General features: G+C 52.5%; 4 protein-coding genes across 9 annotated transcripts in view; 1 reads left to right on the forward strand and 3 right to left on the reverse strand.

Moving 5' to 3' along the window:
- The window catches only part of CASKIN1 (CASK interacting protein 1), a 24,704-nt gene extending 16,662 nt beyond the window's left edge, over window positions 1-8,042 (reverse strand). For all 3 annotated transcript variants that reach the window (XM_011376928.2, XM_023521432.1, XM_011376927.2), the window contains exons 1-2: window positions 7,713-8,042; window positions 850-3,433 (exon numbers count right to left, since the gene is read on the reverse strand). The gene's annotated coding sequence lies outside the window, so the exon portion shown is untranslated. The remainder of the gene's footprint in view (window positions 1-849; window positions 3,434-7,712) is intronic.
- Window positions 7,992-11,948, forward strand: MLST8 (MTOR associated protein, LST8 homolog). Of its 3 annotated transcripts, none has more exons than XM_023521437.1 (9): window positions 7,992-8,103; window positions 8,598-8,772; window positions 8,932-8,983; window positions 9,067-9,229; window positions 9,655-9,730; window positions 9,813-9,965; window positions 10,769-10,893; window positions 11,062-11,225; window positions 11,369-11,948. In XM_023521437.1, the coding sequence occupies exons 2-9, from the start codon at window positions 8,644-8,646 to the stop codon at window positions 11,485-11,487; spliced, it is 981 nt and encodes a 326-aa protein (XP_023377205.1). In that variant the 5' UTR covers window positions 7,992-8,103; window positions 8,598-8,643; the 3' UTR covers window positions 11,488-11,948. The 3 variants fall into 3 exon arrangements, with proteins under 3 accessions (XP_023377205.1, XP_011375233.1, XP_011375232.1); XM_011376931.2 differs by having other exon boundaries at window positions 8,072-8,232; window positions 8,935-8,983; XM_011376930.2 differs by having other exon boundaries at window positions 8,073-8,232.
- Window positions 11,812-14,241, reverse strand: BRICD5 (BRICHOS domain containing 5). Of its 2 annotated transcripts, XM_023521451.1 has the most exons (6): window positions 13,359-14,241; window positions 13,057-13,209; window positions 12,694-12,849; window positions 12,515-12,616; window positions 12,108-12,261; window positions 11,812-12,007 (listed from the first exon to the last, which is right to left on the reverse strand). In XM_023521451.1, the coding sequence occupies exons 1-6, from the start codon at window positions 13,407-13,409 to the stop codon at window positions 11,913-11,915; spliced, it is 711 nt and encodes a 236-aa protein (XP_023377219.1). In that variant the 5' UTR covers window positions 13,410-14,241; the 3' UTR covers window positions 11,812-11,912. The 2 variants fall into 2 exon arrangements, with proteins under 2 accessions (XP_023377219.1, XP_023377218.1); XM_023521450.1 differs by having other exon boundaries at window positions 11,812-12,261; window positions 13,057-14,241.
- Window positions 14,242-16,119: 1,878 nt separating this feature from the next.
- Window positions 16,120-17,365, reverse strand: PGP (phosphoglycolate phosphatase). Its single transcript, XM_011376941.2, has 2 exons — window positions 16,623-17,365; window positions 16,120-16,506 (listed from the first exon to the last, which is right to left on the reverse strand). Exons 1-2 carry the CDS (start codon window positions 17,260-17,262, stop codon window positions 16,181-16,183), a joined length of 966 nt encoding a protein of 321 aa, XP_011375243.1. The 5' UTR covers window positions 17,263-17,365; the 3' UTR covers window positions 16,120-16,180.
- Window positions 17,366-17,757: the final 392 nt, after the last annotated feature.

Genomic DNA, 17,757 nt, shown 5'->3' on the forward strand with positions numbered 1-17,757 from the left:
CCCGGACGCCTGGGTCCCCCTCCTGCAGCTGTTGACCTCCGTCTGCCCGCGCGGGCTGCGCGCCTAGCTACTTGGCTCCGCCCCTACATCAGGCCTCATCCTCCTGAGACGCCCCCTCCCCACGTGCAGGCCGTGGGGGTCAGGCTGGGACTCTGCGGACACCCGGCGATTCTGAGCGAGCTCCGGGGCCTGGGGACATCAGCCGCCGGGGGGTTGGACCCTGAGCCCCAACACGGCAGCGGCGGCGCGAGGCTGAGCCTAAGAGGCTTCCTGAGGCTGCGGGACCCAAGCGGGGAGGGACTCGACAGCAATGGGCGGGCGGGGACCCAGGCACTGGGAGACCCGGGCACCAGCGGCGGCACGGGAGCCGGCCTGCCAGAGACTGAGACATTTCTGGCCCGTGGTTCCCGTGGGAGGTGTCGAGGAATTGTGAAGAGGAATCTCCCAATAATGAATTCGGTGTCAGGGAACCCGCACCCCCCTCACCAACTGCACCTTCTTCCCCTGCAGCCTCTGGCTCTCTCCACAAATAACACAGAGCAACAGCCCCACACCAGCTTCAAGCTGAACCCCAAGCCCACTGCAGTTCCCTCAACTGAGGTGCAGCACCCCCCACACCTACCACCAAGGGGGCCTCAATCCCCCCATCTCCAGCACAGATCAGTCTTGTCCAGCACCAAACTGAGTCCCCACCCAAGCCTGCTTACACTCCAGCCTCCAGCTAGACTCTGGCAGCCCCAGACAGGACAGTCCTGCTTGACAGACACTGACATTCCCCCCACCACCACCACTCCCACTCCCACACACAGAGGTCTGACCTTTCTGATCTCCTGGGCCTCAGGCCCTCACCTTGTCATGGCTGTAGCATTCCAGAGACATCTGGCTTGGGGTCTGTGTCCTGGCTCAGGTTGTTTCCTCATTTGCAGGAAGGGTAAGAGCATCACCCCAATTGGGCAAGGCTGTTAGAAGCATCTGGTGAGCTTGCCCACATGATGGCCTGATGACCCTCTTCTTAAAGCTCAAGACATCGAGCACCTCCAGAAGGAAGGTGACCAAAGATTGGGGGAGGTAAGGCATTGGGATTCCCTGATCTGGGCAGCTGACCATTTCTCTCCCCATGGGACCTCCTATGAAGTTTAGGGAGCAAGCCTAGATCTGGGCTGTCAGAGGGATCCCTAAACGCAAGGGCCCTTTCCCCATCCTTTATGGTGACTAATTCCTGGGCATCTGCTGGATCAGGAGCCATGCTAGTGACTTCATAGATGAGCCCATTTTACGGATGAAGAAACTGAGGCTGAGAGAAGCCAAGTGACTTTCCTGAGTTCCCAGAGTCTCAAGATCATGAGTCTGAGCTTTGAACCCACATTGGCCTCTGCACTTGTCCCAATTCTGCCTCTTACTGGTTTGTTTTTCTATCGTGTTATCTTTCTGAGTCTGTTTTTCCTCTGTAAAATATGGTAAGACTGATACTCCCCTTAGGTTATTTAAGGATTCGTTGTGATGCTATCAATGAAGGACTTTGCAATAGAACTTAGTAAGTGCTCAACAAATGGCTGCCTTGGATACTGTGATATTCTTGGGTCTCCCTACCTGGGTTGTCTGAGAAACAGCTGTATTTTATTCATCTTTGTATCTGCAGAGCCTAGCAGTGTGCCTAGCACACAGAAAACACTACAAAAAATAAAAATATAAAGATAGCTATCATCCTTACCATTATTTCTGTGTTTTGGCTGGTTAAGGTAAACTACTCTGGCCCGAGCCTAACATATTGCAGGGCCCACACATTGAATGGCTAAATATTTAAGCATTATAAATCATGCTATTAACCTGTTAAAATATGTTCTACCCTCCTACCTTGACAAATATACCTTCATCATGACCTGAAAGGTCAAATTCCAATTTAGAATTCTTGAATTCCTGTGGGTAATGACCTGGCCCTTGCCTACAGCTGTTTTCTGCCCAGCTCCAACTTTACCTGTACCCCACAAACAGGCACCCTTTAGTCACTCTTGTCCCCTAGGGATGGGCATCTTGCTGTGTGGTCCACTTTCAGGAGGACAGACTTGGGAAGAAAGCTGTACAGATTCTCCTAGATTCGCCCTGCTTGGTGAGGCTAAACACCCTAGGAGGAGTCAAGAAGTCCTAGATCTGCTACTGGCCAGCCCAGTGACCTTGGACAAGCTGCCTCATCTGTAAAATGGGTCAGCAGTTCTGCCTGCAGCCCAGGGCTGATGGGAGGGTCCACATGAAAATAGAGATGTGCATCTGCCTGGGGTCACCCCAGCCTGGGGATGGGGGCAGCATGGCAAGCAAGCTGATCGAGCTAGGGGATGAGGAAGCAGAGGTGTGGGACTTCCCTCCAGGAAGTCAGGCCTCTGAGGATGAGCACAATCTCTGAAAGGAGGGGCCGCTGAGCCAGCAGAATTGCTAAGGCTCAGCTTGGAGTAGAGCTGGCAGCCACTTCACTGCAGCCTGGGCTGGCCCCCTTCCCAGCTGCACTGGATGCCTCCAGTAGCAGGCCAGCCCCTGCCCCTGTCCACCAGCTGTGCTCCTCTTCAGGTGCTTCCTGGTACTCTTCCCACCCCCCCAGAGCCCTGGTGCCCACCTCTTTATGTATAAAATGGGGATGACGAATGTACCCTCCCCATGGGCGGCTGGGAGCATGCGGCATATGTTAGCTGCTATGGTTTCTATCATTCTCATTTATGCCACATCTGTAAAGTGCTCAGCTGATGTTTGATACATAAGAGGGAATGCACATCTATGCATCCCGTCCCCCCGTTCCTGCTCAGCAGAGATGTTGGAATTGCACAGGCTGGGTGAGGAGCCTGGCCCAGTCTGTCATTTACCCCTAGGCATGGGACATGTGCAGGCCCCAGGCTCTACTCATAACCCCCACAGGAAAGGCAAACAGCTTAGGACCTGTCCCTGGACCCAAAGTGGAAACCCCAGAGACACCTGGCCAAGTCTTCCAAACTTCCCACAGCTCCACCCCTCTCTCTTGCTCTCAGCTTCCTTTGCCAGTTTGCTCTGGACATCCTTCAGGTGATGGGGTTCACAGGGCTCTTCCTCTTCCAGCCTTCTGAGCCCATGTATTCATCTGCCACTTCCAGAGCTGCCTCTGAGCCTGGTGGAGCTGCCTCAGAGGAATAGGGAATATGAGATGCAGGAGCTTCCTGGAGAATAGTCACCCCAGCCAGAAGGGATGAGACTGGGGGAGAGCTGAGCCCAGCAGGATAGGTTCTGTCATGTGCCAGCCATTCGCCTGGACGCATATCTCTACATCTTTGAGCCTCAGTTTTCTCATCTCCAAAAAGGGGTTGATTCATTGTGAAGATCTGATGTATAACGTAGGTAAAACACTCCTCATAGTCCGTGACAGGTCCTCAAAAAGTTAAATATAGAGTTCTCATGTGAACCAGCAATTTCACTCCTAGGTATATGTATAGAAAAATGAAAACATTTACTCAAAAAGATACTTGTACAAAAATTTTCACAGCAGTATCATTCATAATAGCCAAAAAGTGGAAACTACTCAGTGTCTATTCATCAACTAATGAATAGATAAACAAAATGTGGTCTATCCATATAATGGAAAATTATTTGGCCATAAAAAAGAATGAAGTACTGATACTTGCTATTACCAAGACAAACCCTGAGAACTTGAAAGAAGCCAGACGTAAAAGGCTATATAGTGTTTAATTCTATTTAAATGAAATATTCATACAGCCCAGTATCCTTGATGAACATGGATGCAACAATTCTCAACAAAATATTAACAAACCAGGCTCAACAATACTTTAGAAGGATTATACACCATGATCAACTGGGATTCATCCCAGGGATTGAAGATGCTTCAACATCTATAAATCAATCAGTGTGATACATTACATTAAAAAAATAAAAGATAAAATGATATAATCATCTCAATTGATGCCGAAAAAGCATTTGACAAAATTCAACATCCCTTTATGATAAAAACTCTCAATAAAGTATGTATGTAAGAAATATATCTCAATATAATAAAGGCTATATATGATAAACCCACAGCTAATATCATATTCAGTGGCGAAAAGCTGAAAGCTTTTCCTGTAAGATCAGGAACTAGGCAAGGATGCTCACGATCGCTACTTCTATTCAACATAGTATTGGCAGTCCTGGCCACAGCAATTAGACGAGAAAAAGAAATAAAGTCATCCAAAATGGAAAAGAAGAAGTAAAACTTTCATTATTTGCAAATGACACGATGCTATATATAGAAAACTCTTAAAGACTCCACCAAAAAACTATTAGAACTAATAAATGAATTCAGTAAAGTTGAAGGTTATAGAATCGGTATATAGAAATCTGTTGCATTTCTATAACCAATAGTAAATGATCAGAAAAAGAAATTAAGAAAACAATCCCATTTACAACTGCCTCGAAACGCATAAAATATCTAAGAATAAATTTAACCAAAGAAGTGAAACACTTCCACTCTGAAAACTATGACATTGAAGAAAGAAATTGAAGAAGATACAAATAAATGGAAGGATATACCTAGCTCATGAATTGGAATGATTAATACTGTTAAAATGTCTTAAAGCAATATACAGATTCAATGCAATCCCTATTAAACTACCAATGGCATTCTCAGAGTTAGAAAAACTAATTCTAAAATTTATATGGAACCACAAAAAAATGCAGAGTAGCCAGAGAAATCTTGAGAAAGAACAAAGTGGGAGGTGTCATGCTCCCTAATATCAAACTATATTACAATAATCTAACAGAGTGATACAGGCATAAAAACAGATATATAGATCAATGAAATAGAACAGAGAGCCCAGAATAAATCCTCACTTATATGGTCAATTAATCTACGACGAAGAAGGCAAAGATATACAGTGGAGTAAGAACAGTCTCCTTAACAAGTAGTGCTGAGAAAACTGGACTGATACGTGCAAACAAATGAAACTAGATCACTTTATCACACCAATTACAAAATAAACTCAAAATGGATTAAAGACTTAAATGTAAGACCTGAAACCATAAAACTCCTAGAAGAAAACGTAGGCAGTAAACTCTTCGACATCACTTTTAGTAAATATCTGTTTGGATATGTCTCCTCGAACAAGAGGAAAAAAATTAAAACATAAACAAGACTACATGAAACTAAAAAGTTTTTACATAGCAAAGGAAATCATCAACAAAATGAAAAGACACCCTACTAAATGGGAGAAGATGTTGGCAAATAACACGTCTGATAAAAGGTTAATATCCAAAATATATAAAGAACTCATACAATTTAATACCAAAAAAAAAATCCAATTAAAAAATGGGCAGAGGACCTGAACAGACATTTCTCCAAAGAGGGCATAGAGATGGCCAACAGGCATGAAAAGATGCTCAACATTACTAAGCATCAGGGAAATGCAAATTAAAATCACCATGAGATATCACCTCACACCCGTTAGAGTGGCTATCATCAATAAATGAACAAATAACAAGTGCTGGTGAGGGTGGAGAAAAGGGAACCCTCATATACTGTTGGTGGACCTATAAACTAGTGCGGCCATTATAGAAAACAGTATGGAGACTCCTCAAAAAATTTAAAATAGAGCTGCCATATGACCCAGCAATTCCACTTTTGGGTGTGTATCTGAAGAGATCAAAAATACTAAATTGAAAAGATATATGCACCCCTATGTTCACTGCATCATTATTTACAATAGCCATGATATGAGAGCAACCTAGATGTCTACCAATAGATGAATGGATAAAGAAGACATGATGTGTATGTGTACACATACATATACATGCACGTGCACACACAGACACACACAATGGAATATTATTCAGCCATAAAAAGAATTAAATCTTGCCATTTGCAACAACATGAATGGATCTAGAGGGTATCATGCTAAGTGAAATAAGTCAGACAGAAAGACAAACACCATATGATTTCACTTTTTATGTGGAATCTAAAAAAACAAAACAAAACAAAACAAAAACAAATGAATAAACAAAACAAATAGAGAACAAGCTGATGCCAAAGAGAAGAAGGTAGGGGGATGAGAATTTTAAAAAATTAAAATTAAAAAAAATATATATCCAGAACAGGCAAATCCATAGAGACAGAAAGTAGACTGGGGGGCTGAGGGATTGAGAGGGCAGGGGAAATGAGGAGTGACTCCATAATCAGGTTTTCTTTGAGGTGATGAAAATGTTCTGGAACTAGACAGAGGTAGTGGTTGCATAACCTTGTGAATGTACTACTGAGTTGTGAGAATCGTTAAATTCATATTGTGAATTTGATTAAAACAAATTAAAACAAAACACCAGCATACCCCACACAGAATGTGCCCTCAAAATGTTATGAAAGGTGCTGAAAACCAGGAGTTTAGCCAGTAAAGAGGTGGAGGGGAAAGCATCCTAGCTGTGAATAAGGGTTCAGAGGGGAGTGTGTAGTGGCAAATCCAAGACTGTCATCTACTCTGCCCAGGAGCACGTGGTTTATGGAGTGGAAAGAGGAAGAAGTCTGCAGGGTCCACAGGGGCCAGGCCCAGGACCAGGGGACCCCTGAAGGCTTCAGAGGGGGTCAGACTTAGGTTTTTAAAAGTTCACTTTGCAATGTTAAGGATAGCCTGGAAGGAGGCCAGAGTGATGTGAGAAGACAGGTCAAGAGGCTGTTATGGAAGAGGGGATGGTGGATGCATCCAGATTACACCTAACTGTAACACTGGGTGGCCACTAGCACACAGAAGGGGTAGGTCCATGGTGAACTGTCTTGGCTATGGAATGTAGAGGTGTCTCTGGGCCTTCAAGGAATAATAATGTCTCACAGGGGGCCAGATCTGAGCTGGAGAGGGGGTAGAAAGGCCCAGGAGCAGGGAAGGTATTGGAAGTCCTGGAGAATGGACTAGAGGTCCCAGTGACAAGGGCGTGCAGAGAGAGGAACTCTGGAGGGTACCAGCCTTTAGGAGAAGGCAGAGAAAGACTGAGTGCCTGGGTAAGACACTAGGTGACAGGAGCTTTTCAAGAGCGATGCTGTCAACCACTGTGCAGATGTGTCAAGATGCAGAAGGAAAAGTATCAACTGGGTTTGGCAATGTGACCTTGTGACATTTTCACTGAGAGCTGAGGGTAAAAGACAAGACAGCAGCAGGTCAAGGAATGAGTGGCAGGGCAGGGGTGTGGGGCCGTGAGGCAGTGAAGATAGCTCTTTGAAGGAGAGAGAGTGCTGGCTGTAAGAATTTTGGTTTGTTTTATGGTGTTTAAAGGCCGACAGCAAAGAAGAAGGGGAGGTGGAGAAGGCACAGGAAGGAAGGTTCCAGGGACCCAGGGCTTAGGTGGATGGATGGGGAGATGTCAGGGGGCCAGAGGAAGGAAGGGTGGAGGTGGTGCAGCTGTGTTTAAACGTGGTGGGAATAAACTGTGGGAATCTGTAGCAAGGATTCTATTTTTCTGTGAGAAGGAGGCCACAAGTGTGCAGTGTGGGAGGGCTGGAATGGAAAATGAGATAGGAGAGACCCCAGTGTTGGACGGAGTCATTGGCCTGAGTTGGGAGACCTGAGGGTTAGGACAGGGTTAGATAGGCCGTTGCCAGATCCAGTAAATAAAACTACAGTACTTCCAGTTACATGCGAATTTCACACAGGCAACTAATAACTTTTTGGTATATGTCACGCAATATTTGGGACATACTTACGCTGAAAAAAATTGTTGTTGCTTACCTGAAATTCAAATGTAACTTGGCATTCTGTAATTTACCTGGAAATTCTACCCGGCATGGGGAGTAGGGGATCCGGGGAAGGAGGGGATGGCAGGATCCCGACCCGGGACCCAGTAGCCGTTCCACAAGGTGGGGTGCCCGAGTGGGGGGAGAAGGCTGGGGCCTCTTTGTTCATTCATTCCGCGCCAGCAGGCGGCATTGAGGACTCGTCTGGTTCCTCCCAGGTGGGAGGGGTCCCCAGCACCAGAACTTTGGTCTCGTCCCACCCACCCCCCTACAGCCGTGGTGTCGCCCGCCCATCGATAACTCTACGCTCGGCCTCAGCCTCTAGCGATTCACTCCGACTCCGCTCACCGTCCTGGACCACGGCAGAGCGCAGAGCCGCGTGTAAGGTACGGAGGCCGTGGGACAAGGGCTGGAAAGCGGCTGCCAGGTGGTCGGGAAGGCGCGCTCGGGGAAAGCCGGCTCAGCGAGACGGAGCCAGAGCGGTCGACAGAGCACTGAAAAGTGCGAAGGTCCAGGTACAGAGCGCCCCCTCACATCAGGTCTAGCTGCCGGCCTGCTACGCATGCGCCGACGCAGCGCTCGGCTTTCCTCTCGGCCCGTTCGTCGCCTTGCGCACGCGCGGCCCTCCCCAGCGGCAGAGCGGCGCCCCGGACGTGACTGCCCTCTGCCGGTGACAGGTGGGGCGGAGAATCGAGCACACACCTTGGAACGGGGAGCTGCTCCTGGCCGGTTGTCATGCATGTCCCTGAACCTCTCGGAACCTGTTTCCCATCTCTAAAATAGGAATGATAATACCTATCTCTCAGCACCTACTGTACCTATAATCTGCTTAGGACAGAGAAGGTATACCACAACTACTACTAGCCTTTCTCTTTTCCAGATGCTCTGACCTTTGACCCCTGCTGAGTCTTCCAGGGAGCCACAACATGAACACGTCCCCAGGCACGGTGGGCAGTGACCCCGTCATCTTGGCCACTGCGGGTTATGATCACACAGTGCGGTTCTGGCAGGCCCACAGTGGGATCTGCACCCGTACAGTGCAACACCAAGACTCTGTATCCTTGACTGGAGGTCAGGAGGAGTGGGGCTGGGCAGGACACCTGGTGGGGATAACAGCCTGGGCAGAGGCCTCAATGCCGCCTGAGCCAAGCGGTGGAGGCCTTGAGGTCCCCTGGCCCCAGGGGTCTGCTCATCATCCTCCTTAACAGATCTAGCAGGTGAATGCACTTGAGATCACACCTGACCGCAGCATGATTGCTGCTGCAGGTACCTGTACCCTCAATCCAGCCCCTAATTTCTGGCAGTTTGCTCAAGGCACAGCCAAACCTCAGTTTGACCTGTGCTCACAGGTTACCAGCACATCCGGATGTATGATCTCAACTCTAATAACCCCAACCCCATCATCAGCTATGACGGGGTCAATAAGAACATCGCGTCTGTGGGCTTCCATGAGGATGGCCGCTGGATGTACACGGGTGGAGAGGACTGCACTGCCCGGATATGGGATCTCAGGTGAGGTTGCCAGGTAGGAGGGGCCTGCTGCCTGGATGTGTGAGAGTGAGAGCCAGGCTGGAGACTGACTTAGGGTTGGGTCCCTTCCAAGCAGAGGCTGAGACATGGTTTGCTGTGCAGGTGATCTATTGAGGGCATTGAACTCAGGGCAGGGATGAAGCCACACAAAGATGAGTCCAGCCTCAGCCTGATTCCATAAGAGTTCTGGAAAGTAAATTGCATCAAAGAGCAAGTCCTGCCTTTATGTCCTTTCTGAGTTAGCATTGGCTTCAGGTGGCTCCCCTGGGGAGGGCCGAGACTCCCAGGTATTTCCTGTGGGGCAGCGCCTATCAGCAGAGGGACAAGGATAAATGATCAGGGAAAGGGCATCTGGGTGGGGCACTAACAGCATCCACTACAGGCGGTGTATGTCACCTACCCTGAAGGTCCCGGAACCTGCAGTGTCAGCGGATCTTCCAGGTGAATGCCCCCATTAACTGTGTGTGCCTGCACCCCAACCAGGTGAGGAGTATGCACAGGGCTGGGCACTCTGGGGCTTTGGAGGACAGGGATACTACCCCGCCTCACCACCCCTACTCCCTAGGCGGAGCTCATTGTGGGTGACCAGAGCGGCGCCATCCACATCTGGGACTTGAAAACTGACCACAATGAGCAACTAATCCCTGAGCCTGAGGTCTCCATCACATCTGCCCACATAGACCCGGATGCCAGCTACATGGCAGCAGTTAATAGCACTGTGAGTCCTGGGGTGGGTGCAGTGGGGGAGGTCAGCTCAGCACTCAGTCTCTTGTCTCTTTTATTCCTGGTAGGTTGGCTTATTCCCCAGATGTCCCCCAGGCCCTTCCCCCTACCCTACAGTCCTGCTGCCTCCTCCTGGGCTCCAGCTCTAACCTGTCCACCAAAGTCAGATGCCATCTCTCACTACCTGCTGCAGCCCATCAGCAGATTCCAGCTTCTGAATTTCTCAAGTCTCCCATCCCCCTCACCTCCTGATCCAAGTTTCCCTTGTCTCCTTCTCTCTCTAGTCTCCTTCTCTCCTCTTTGATCCCCTACCTCCTCCATCCATTCTCCTGCCGCCAGAGCATCTTTCAGCAATACCAGCTTGATCGCATCGTTCCCCTGGGTCCCATGGCCTTGAGATGCTGTGGTTTGGCCCTTGATCTCCTCTCCAGCCTTATTTTCTCCCTTTAACATCCATTAAATCACTTGTCCCATGACATCCCCAGATTGCTCTCCTCTGAGGCTTTGCGTTGCTGTTCTCTCTTTCTGGGGTGCCTTCCTCCCATCTCATTCTCTATATTCCAGTTGGCCAGCAGCATCCTCCAGGTAGGCTAGGAATAGCTTCCTGCTCTCGGCCCACCAGGTATGGCCCTTGGTTTGGACCAGGACCAGATGGGCCTGCCACATGTCCCTGGCCACTAGATCCCTGTGCACAGCCACAGTGTAGGATGGTGGCCCCTAGATCTGGGTCTCGCTACTAGTGCATCCTTCCCTATGTGTCAGACTGGAGGCTCCCATGATTTTCTTCATATTCCACAGGGGAACTGCTATGTCTGGAATCTGACGGGGGGCATTGGTGACGAGGTGACACAGCTCATCCCCAAGACCAAGATCCCAGCACACACCCGCTATGCTCTGCAGTGCCGCTTCAGCCCAGACTCCACGTGTGTGCAGAGTCTGGGGGACCAGGGGCCCTCAGATGGCTTCTGGGGGGATGGGACCTGCCTAGGGCTGGGGGCTTAATGGTTCTGGGCCTGCCTGGTAGATGGCAAGGGGTTGCAGGGTTGGAGTGGCTATGATGACACCCCTGCCACCCTCACACCTATCCCTAGCCTCCTCGCCACCTGCTCAGCCGACCAGACATGCAAGATTTGGAGAACATCCAACTTCTCCCTGATGACAGAGCTGAGCATCAAGAGCAGCAACCCAGGAGAGTCATCCCGAGGCTGGATGTGGGGCTGCGCATTCTCAGGGGACTCCCAGTACATTGTCACTGGTGAGTCCCACCGACCCTGCCTCCCTGCCTCACTAGTCCAATGGCAGCTGCTGCCGCTCCACTGCTGCCTGGGAGCTGGCCTCCAGTGTGGCCCGGCCTGGGGCTGTGTCCTGAGCTGCTGCCCATGCCTTTCCTCCCTGCAGCTTCTTCTGACAACCTGGCCCGGCTCTGGTGTGTGGAGACAGGAGAGATCAAGAGAGAGTACGGTGGCCACCAAAAAGCTGTGGTGTGCTTGGCCTTCAATGACAGTGTGCTGGGCTAGCCTGCACCCCCTTGGGATTGCAGGCAGCTGTCAAGCAGCACCAGCCGGATGTGACTATTCAGCTACCCAGGTCAGAGTGAACTCCTGTGGGCTAGCTTCTACCAGCCTGGACCTGGCTGACCTACCCTGGCCCCCTTGGCCAGCTTAGATTGGCTAAGCTGGTCTGCCTGGGAGCTCTTTTAGCCCCTAGTTGCTTATCTGAATGTGACAGGGCTCAGGAGACCATCCTGAGCCAACCTGGCTAGTGCCCACCCAAAGCCAGTGCTTCCCCTGCTCCCCACCACTGTTTTGTGTCCCGAGGCCACAGAGAACACCATCACAGCCAAGTGGAGGGGTTTATTAGCCCCTGCCGGCAGCTGCCCTCCATGGTACCGGTGATGGGGCTGGCTGGCTGGCTGGCCTGTGGGGCTGGGAGTGCTGGGGGTTCAGTCTGGGAGGTAATAAAAGCAAACTGACACGCAGACGTTGCTTGGGAAGCAGATGTCGATGCACAGGTAGATCAGCCGCTGCCTCCGTGGCCCTGGGGGTAGGGTCCTCTGTAAACCCCAAAGGGCGCCTCCCCCTCTCCCAGACTGTCCTGCAGGAGCCCAGGCCTCTCCCCACAGCCAGCCCTGACTCACCCTCTGCGTGACGGGCCCAGTAAATGGGGGTCTTTTCACAAAGGTGCCGCACTGAAGCCCCCACCTGAGCAGGGTCCACCTCATGTCTCCCGAGAACTTCCAGCAGCTCCTGGGTATAGTGGGTGTCCTGGCTGGGGCTGTGAGACCCTTGGGCCTGCAGAGAAGGCTCTGGTGGGCTATGGGCCAGGGACACGTGGATTGGCTGGGCAGGGCTTATGCATCCCTGGACATGCCAGCACTGTGCCAGCCCTGCCTTCAGCTCTTGTCAGCAGCCTTAGCCAAGGGAAGATAGAGCTTCTGTTGCACTGAAACTAGAGCCCCAGCCTGCCCCAGGTCCCTAAACACAGGACCTTTTGTCTGGCCCCTGGCCTGGGAAGCCTGGCTGTGTGTGCACAGGGGCTGCTCACCCTTGAGGTGTTCATCAGAAGCTGCAGGGTCTCATGATCTTGGGGATCCATTAGGCGGAGGAAGCAGGCCTTGTGCTCTGCGGGGCGGTAGCAGACACATCCCTGGGGAGGCAGGCAGATGAGGCAGGTCCACCTGAACATCCTTGAGCAGTGATCCTCCCACCCCCTGGCCCACTCACACTCTCCCCGTCGAACAACACCGCCCAGCTGTGGTTGCTCTGAGCCGGGGTCACCCTGATGGTTGCCACATTCCGGGCCGCATCCACTTGGGTAGTTTGGTTGTACTGGTACACCCTGGGGCTCGGGAGGGTCAGATGGAGCATCTGCAGCAGTGGCTGAGTGGAGAGCTGGAACTCAGCTGGGCAGGCCAGGGCAGCCCACAACCCTACCTGTCCTGCTGCGAGACTTCTGACCCCTCTACTCCTGTCTTCCTGCCATCAGCTCAGCTCCGAGCCCTGGCTCCACTGGAGGGCTGAATATGCTGGTCTCTCCTCCCCCATCCCACTGTTCATGCCCCTGCCCAGGTCTTGATGAGGCCTCACCTTGGGAGGGCTATGAGCGAGGCCAAGAAGCCCTCCAGCCACAGCCCCAACAACAGCCAGTGCTAGCAGCAGCAGCAGCAGCGGGCCAGGGGTTTTCCAGCCCCCATGGCAGGGCCTGGTCTTCACTTGGGGGCACATTTCAGTCAGTGGAGCCTAGAGCAGAGATCAGTGAGCAGGCCAGCTTAGAGAAGGTAGGGGCTGAGGAGGTATGGAAGATGGGCACTGCCTTCCTGTCTCTTGCTCAGGGCATGCCCTGGGTCTTTGTCTCAGGAGAGGGCACTGGGTAGTGGGAAGGCACTCACCCCAACAGGCCCAGGCTCAGGGCCCTCTGCACAGCAGCTCCCCTGTTCCATGCTGCAGCCCTGGTGACAATGTGCTGATTGTCTGCTACCCCTAGGAGTCAGCCAGAGAAACCTCAGGAAGCCTCTGATGAGCCAACCATCATGGCCCCCTCCCCTCCTGATCCCAGTGCCTCCTCCCCAGCCCAGCTACCTGAGCCAGGACAGCCCTCTCCCCTCCACCTGGTGGGGGAGGGGGTATGTGCTTGTGTGCCTGACTCTCCTGACACCTGGTCTGTGCAAACTGGAGAGCACATGGGCCTGGAAGGGCGTTGAGAGCACGCTCATCGTGGAAATTGAGCCCCACTGAAGGGCACAGAAGGTAGCTCAGGCCCAATCAGGACAACTTTTATGTAGAATATGTTTGGTGGCAGATTTAGTTTTTCCTAGAGGCCTGTTTCTAGTCTCTCAGATTACTGCAAGACTCCTAGGGCTGGGCACAGTGCCTGGCACACAACAAACCATCTATAAATGCCTGTTTTGTGAAAAATTGGTATTGGATTCCGCGCCACCTCCTTCTTTCCCAGCACCAACACATGACAGGCTTCCTGGCATCCCACAGAGCTCACCCGAGACCAGGATGGCTTCCAGGAGGCTCCGCTGCAGTAAAGGTAGCCTATTTGAATCTCCCTGATACCCTGGGATGGTTAGGTTAGCCTGGTGTCCCCCAGTCCCTGCCCAGCGTGGCTTTCTCTAACTGAACTATGCTATGATCCTGGCTCCCAGCTTGCATCTCTAGCTACTTGATGTGGATTGCGACAATCAGGGCTCCCTGGGCACTGGCAGCTTTCACAACATGGTTGACCTTAACAGCTTCACCCCAGGGCCCTTCTCTACTCTGGTTTTGCTTTGTGCCTCGTTTTTCTTGGTTTTTCAGAACCTGCTCCTCTGTAATGAGCTTGAGATGGGGTTGGGTTTTAGCTCTGGAATTGGAATCCCAGAATGACCTTTGAGTCCTCTCACCCCACCCGCACACTAAGGCTAGACAGCTGCAGCCTGTGTGAAAGCTGTCAAGGCGAGAGCAAGGAAGCCAGTCAGTGTGGATTTGAGAGTTTAATATGCATTTGGGTTCACACAGTGCAACAGGGGCAGAGATGGAGTGTAGAAGAGGGGGTATCGCTGGCTGCCTCATGTGCCGCATGCTCCTGGTGTGGGTGACAACACCCTGACAGGCCTGCTCAATATCCAGACCCACCTTGAGCTGACCTTGCAGAGCTAACGTCAGCACCACCAAGCTCACAGGCACTGGCTGCCCTGCTGTTGCTCCATGGCAGAGTCTGAACCCCAGACGCCCAGGCCTGGGAGGAGCTAAAGGCTCAGGACATCCTTTATTGCTCTGAGAACTCTTAGAGAATGAGTGAAAGAGCACTGTGACCCTGGGACTAAGAGAGAAGCCACAGGTTGTGGGCAGACACCACTGGGTGCAGAGCAAGGCACCAGGAAGGAGTCAGCCCAAAGGAACAGCTTCCCAGGCTCTACCCTAGTAGTGTGGCTGAAGAATCTGCTTATCAGGCCTATTCCCGAAGGTCAGCAACTTAGGGAACAGGCAGAAAAAGCCAGGGCCCCCTGCCAAGAACACTTGGCTAGCTGGTAGATCCTGCCAGTCCTTCAGCTGGACACCAATAAGGGACTCCAGGGCCAAGATAGTTGGCCTCGTGAACCACTGGCATCTAACCCCTACCCCAACCAAGGGTATGGGGGGACAGGAAGAGACTGGATGTTTTGTAAAAGGACTTCCTGTTCTTGAGGACACCTCATTCTTCCCCTACCCAGAAAGCACCCTGGCAAGAGGCATTCCTTGGTGGCACATGACTTTAGCCATGCTGCTGGCTGTAGGGCACAAAAACTTCTTCAGTGGGATTTTACCTATGAGACAGAGCAAAGCTATTAATCAAAACACTTAAGATTTGATCCCAACCCTTGACAAAGTTGTTCATAAAGCAAAAAAAAAAAAAAAAGTTTTTTTGGTGCCAATGTTACTCTGAGCTCCCTGCACAGTAGCCCCAAGTTCAGCAAAGGCATCCATGCCGTCCGTGGCACTCAGCCAACAAAACATGCTCAGTCCAAGTCACCTGGGTTTAAATGCACATTTGAGAAAGCCATAGTTTAGCTGGACTGAGTTTACAGAACTGCGCAACCATATATGAGAAGCAGCAGCCTTGGGCATTTGAAACGGAACAGACACTCAATTGTGACATCAGAGTGGTTTTTAAGGAAGTGTGGAGTGGTGGTAGTGAGGGCAGCACCCCACACCCCAAGGACAGGGAGACACCACCAGGGAGCAGGCCCCTCCTTCACTCCCACCGGGCAGGTGAGGCGCTGGGATGCAGCAGCAAATCTTCTGCTGATTATCACACGGATGGGGCCCAGGGTCGGTTTGTACAAGTTTCTTAACCACAGTCAAAGTAATCCTTCCCTTTGTCCTGCAAGGGGGCTAGATCCCTGAATGAAATTTTCAATAAAATATGTGACACCTCTAGATCTACCTCAATCTCATCAGCAGATTCTGAGGTTATCTGAATCCTGGACAGATGCGGAGCCTGCCAATCAAGGCCCAGGACCCCAACAATGTCCTCCAAGTTTAAAAGTGCATGTTGAAATATAAACGTCTGTAACAAAATCACCCCCAAACGTTTACTTACAAGGTTAACAACTAGTGCCTTTGCTTAACTCCAAGTATACTTTCTGAAGCCACCTAACTGAACAGATGCTTAAGCCCCATCTATTAGTTTAGTTAAGTGGTTTTCAATTTTTTTTTTATTCTGTAGATTAAAGACGCTAAATCTTTAACCTTGAAGAGCCGGCAAAAGGTCGGCTATGCTGTCAACATAGAAGTCAGGTACCATTTTTCTCTTAGACATGCAGTCACTTTCCTGATTACTCTTCACATCCCCTAGAGTGGAGACTCCGGTGAGGGTCAGGATGGTCTTCAGGCCACAAGTGACACCCAAGAGGATGTCTGTGTCCAGGCGATCTCCCACCATGACGGTGCGCTCCGGGTTGATGCCATATTCCTGGGATACGCAGTCGAAGATGAAGCGGCTGGGCTTCCCTATGATGTCAGCCTGGCGCTGGGCGGCCATTTCCACAGCTCGGACCAGACAACCCGTACCTGTGGGGCGGAAAGAGGGGAGAGGGGAGGGAAGGAGAGCGTCCGGGGTCAGCGGTCCGGAGGGGCGAGGGGCCCGCCGCTTGCCCTCCAGCCTCCCACCTCCGGGGCGCACGGACCCGCAATGAAGCGGCCGTTCTCGAGCGGGAGCCGGTTGTCCATGTTGGTGCCCACGAGAAGACAGCCGGGCTGTTGCAGGTAGCGCACAGCCTTGGTGAGCTTCATGTAGCTAAAGTGCGGGTCGAAGCCCACCACAACAGCGCGCACGTCGGGTTCCAGCGGCGCGTCCAGCCAGGCGCCTGGGCCATCGCCCTGCAGGGGCTCGGGCCCCACGCCTACACAGGCGACACCCACGGCCTCCAACTCTGCGGCCAGGGCCGCGCTGCCCAGCACGTAAGCCTTGGGAGCCGGCGCGCCAGCCAGGCGCTGGCGCAGGTAGAGAGCGGTGCAGTAGGCCGTGCCAAAGACCTCTAGGCCGGCGCTGGGCCCCGCCGGGCCGCCGAAGCCCAGGCGCCGCAGCTTTTCGGCGTAGGCCTCGCGGGTTTTGCTGCTGTTGTTGGTGATGAAGCCGAGGCGCTTGCCGCGGGTCCGCAGCGCCGTGAGGGCCTCCGGCGCGCCAGGCACGGCCGTCTCGCCGCGCCACAGCACCCCGTCGCAGTCGAACAGCAGCGTGTCCACGTCGGCCAGCAGCGCCTGGGCCCGCTCGGAGCTCAGCCGCACGCAGCGGGCGTCGTCACCGGCGGCCTCCGCCTGCGCCATGGCCGCCAGCCACCCGCCGCCGTCGCCGCCGCCGCAGCCGCCGAGACCGGCTGCTGCCGCCACCACCGTCCGCTCCTCGCAGCCGCCCGCCGCCGCTGCTCCCGCTCCGCCCCTGCCGTGCTCATTGGCTCCGAGCCTTGCGCGCACCGCCTATTGGGCGCCACCTGCACCAATCCGGCCCCGCCTCCCGCGGGCTGCTGGAGGTCAGCGCTAACCGTCGCGGCCTGGCTCAGGAAGGCGCGCGACCATTGGCTGCTGGGCCCAGGGCTCCCCGGTGATTGGCTGGCAGGGAGCCAACCGGCATTCGGAGTGGAGCGTTCACTGCGGAAACACTGAGGAAGAGCCCGGGAGATGGCGCAGGACGTAAAGCCGCTGCTCATTGGGTAGCTCTCCCATTGGAGGCGTGTGGTCAGCTTAGGTGACGGAAGCACTTAATCGAGTGACCTCGCGCCAGGCCAGCTGCTGATTAGTTGGCTACTCTCTGGCCTTGAGAGT

Source organism: Pteropus vampyrus, unplaced genomic scaffold (genome assembly GCF_000151845.1).
Source record: "Pteropus vampyrus isolate Shadow unplaced genomic scaffold, Pvam_2.0 Scaffold303, whole genome shotgun sequence".
Taxonomy (NCBI): domain Eukaryota; kingdom Metazoa; phylum Chordata; class Mammalia; order Chiroptera; family Pteropodidae; genus Pteropus; species Pteropus vampyrus.

Coding starts and splice junctions, on each gene's coding strand:
- MLST8 (XM_023521437.1), top strand. CDS start 8,644: ATGAACACGTCCCCAGGCACGGTGGGCAGTGACCCCGTCATCTTGGCC. Junction 9,230..9,654: donor GCCCGGATATGGGATCTCAG/GTGAGGTTGCCA, acceptor CCTACCCTGAAG/GTCCCGGAACCTGCAGTGTC. Junction 11,226..11,368: donor CTCCCAGTACATTGTCACTG/GTGAGTCCCACC, acceptor TCCTCCCTGCAG/CTTCTTCTGACAACCTGGCC.
- BRICD5 (XM_023521450.1), bottom strand. CDS start 13,194: ATGTGCCCCCAAGTGAAGACCAGGCCCTGCCATGGGGGCTGGAAAACC. Junction 12,617..12,693: donor TGTTGTTCGACGGGGAGAGT/GTGAGTGGGCCA, acceptor CTGCCTCCCCAG/GGATGTGTCTGCTACCGCCC. Junction 12,262..12,514: donor TTCTGATGAACACCTCAAGG/GTGAGCAGCCCC, acceptor CCTTCTCTGCAG/GCCCAAGGGTCTCACAGCCC.
- PGP (XM_011376941.2), bottom strand. CDS start 17,262: ATGGCGCAGGCGGAGGCCGCCGGTGACGACGCCCGCTGCGTGCGGCTG. Junction 16,507..16,622: donor GAACGGCCGCTTCATTGCGG/GTCCGTGCGCCC, acceptor TCCGCCCCACAG/GTACGGGTTGTCTGGTCCGA.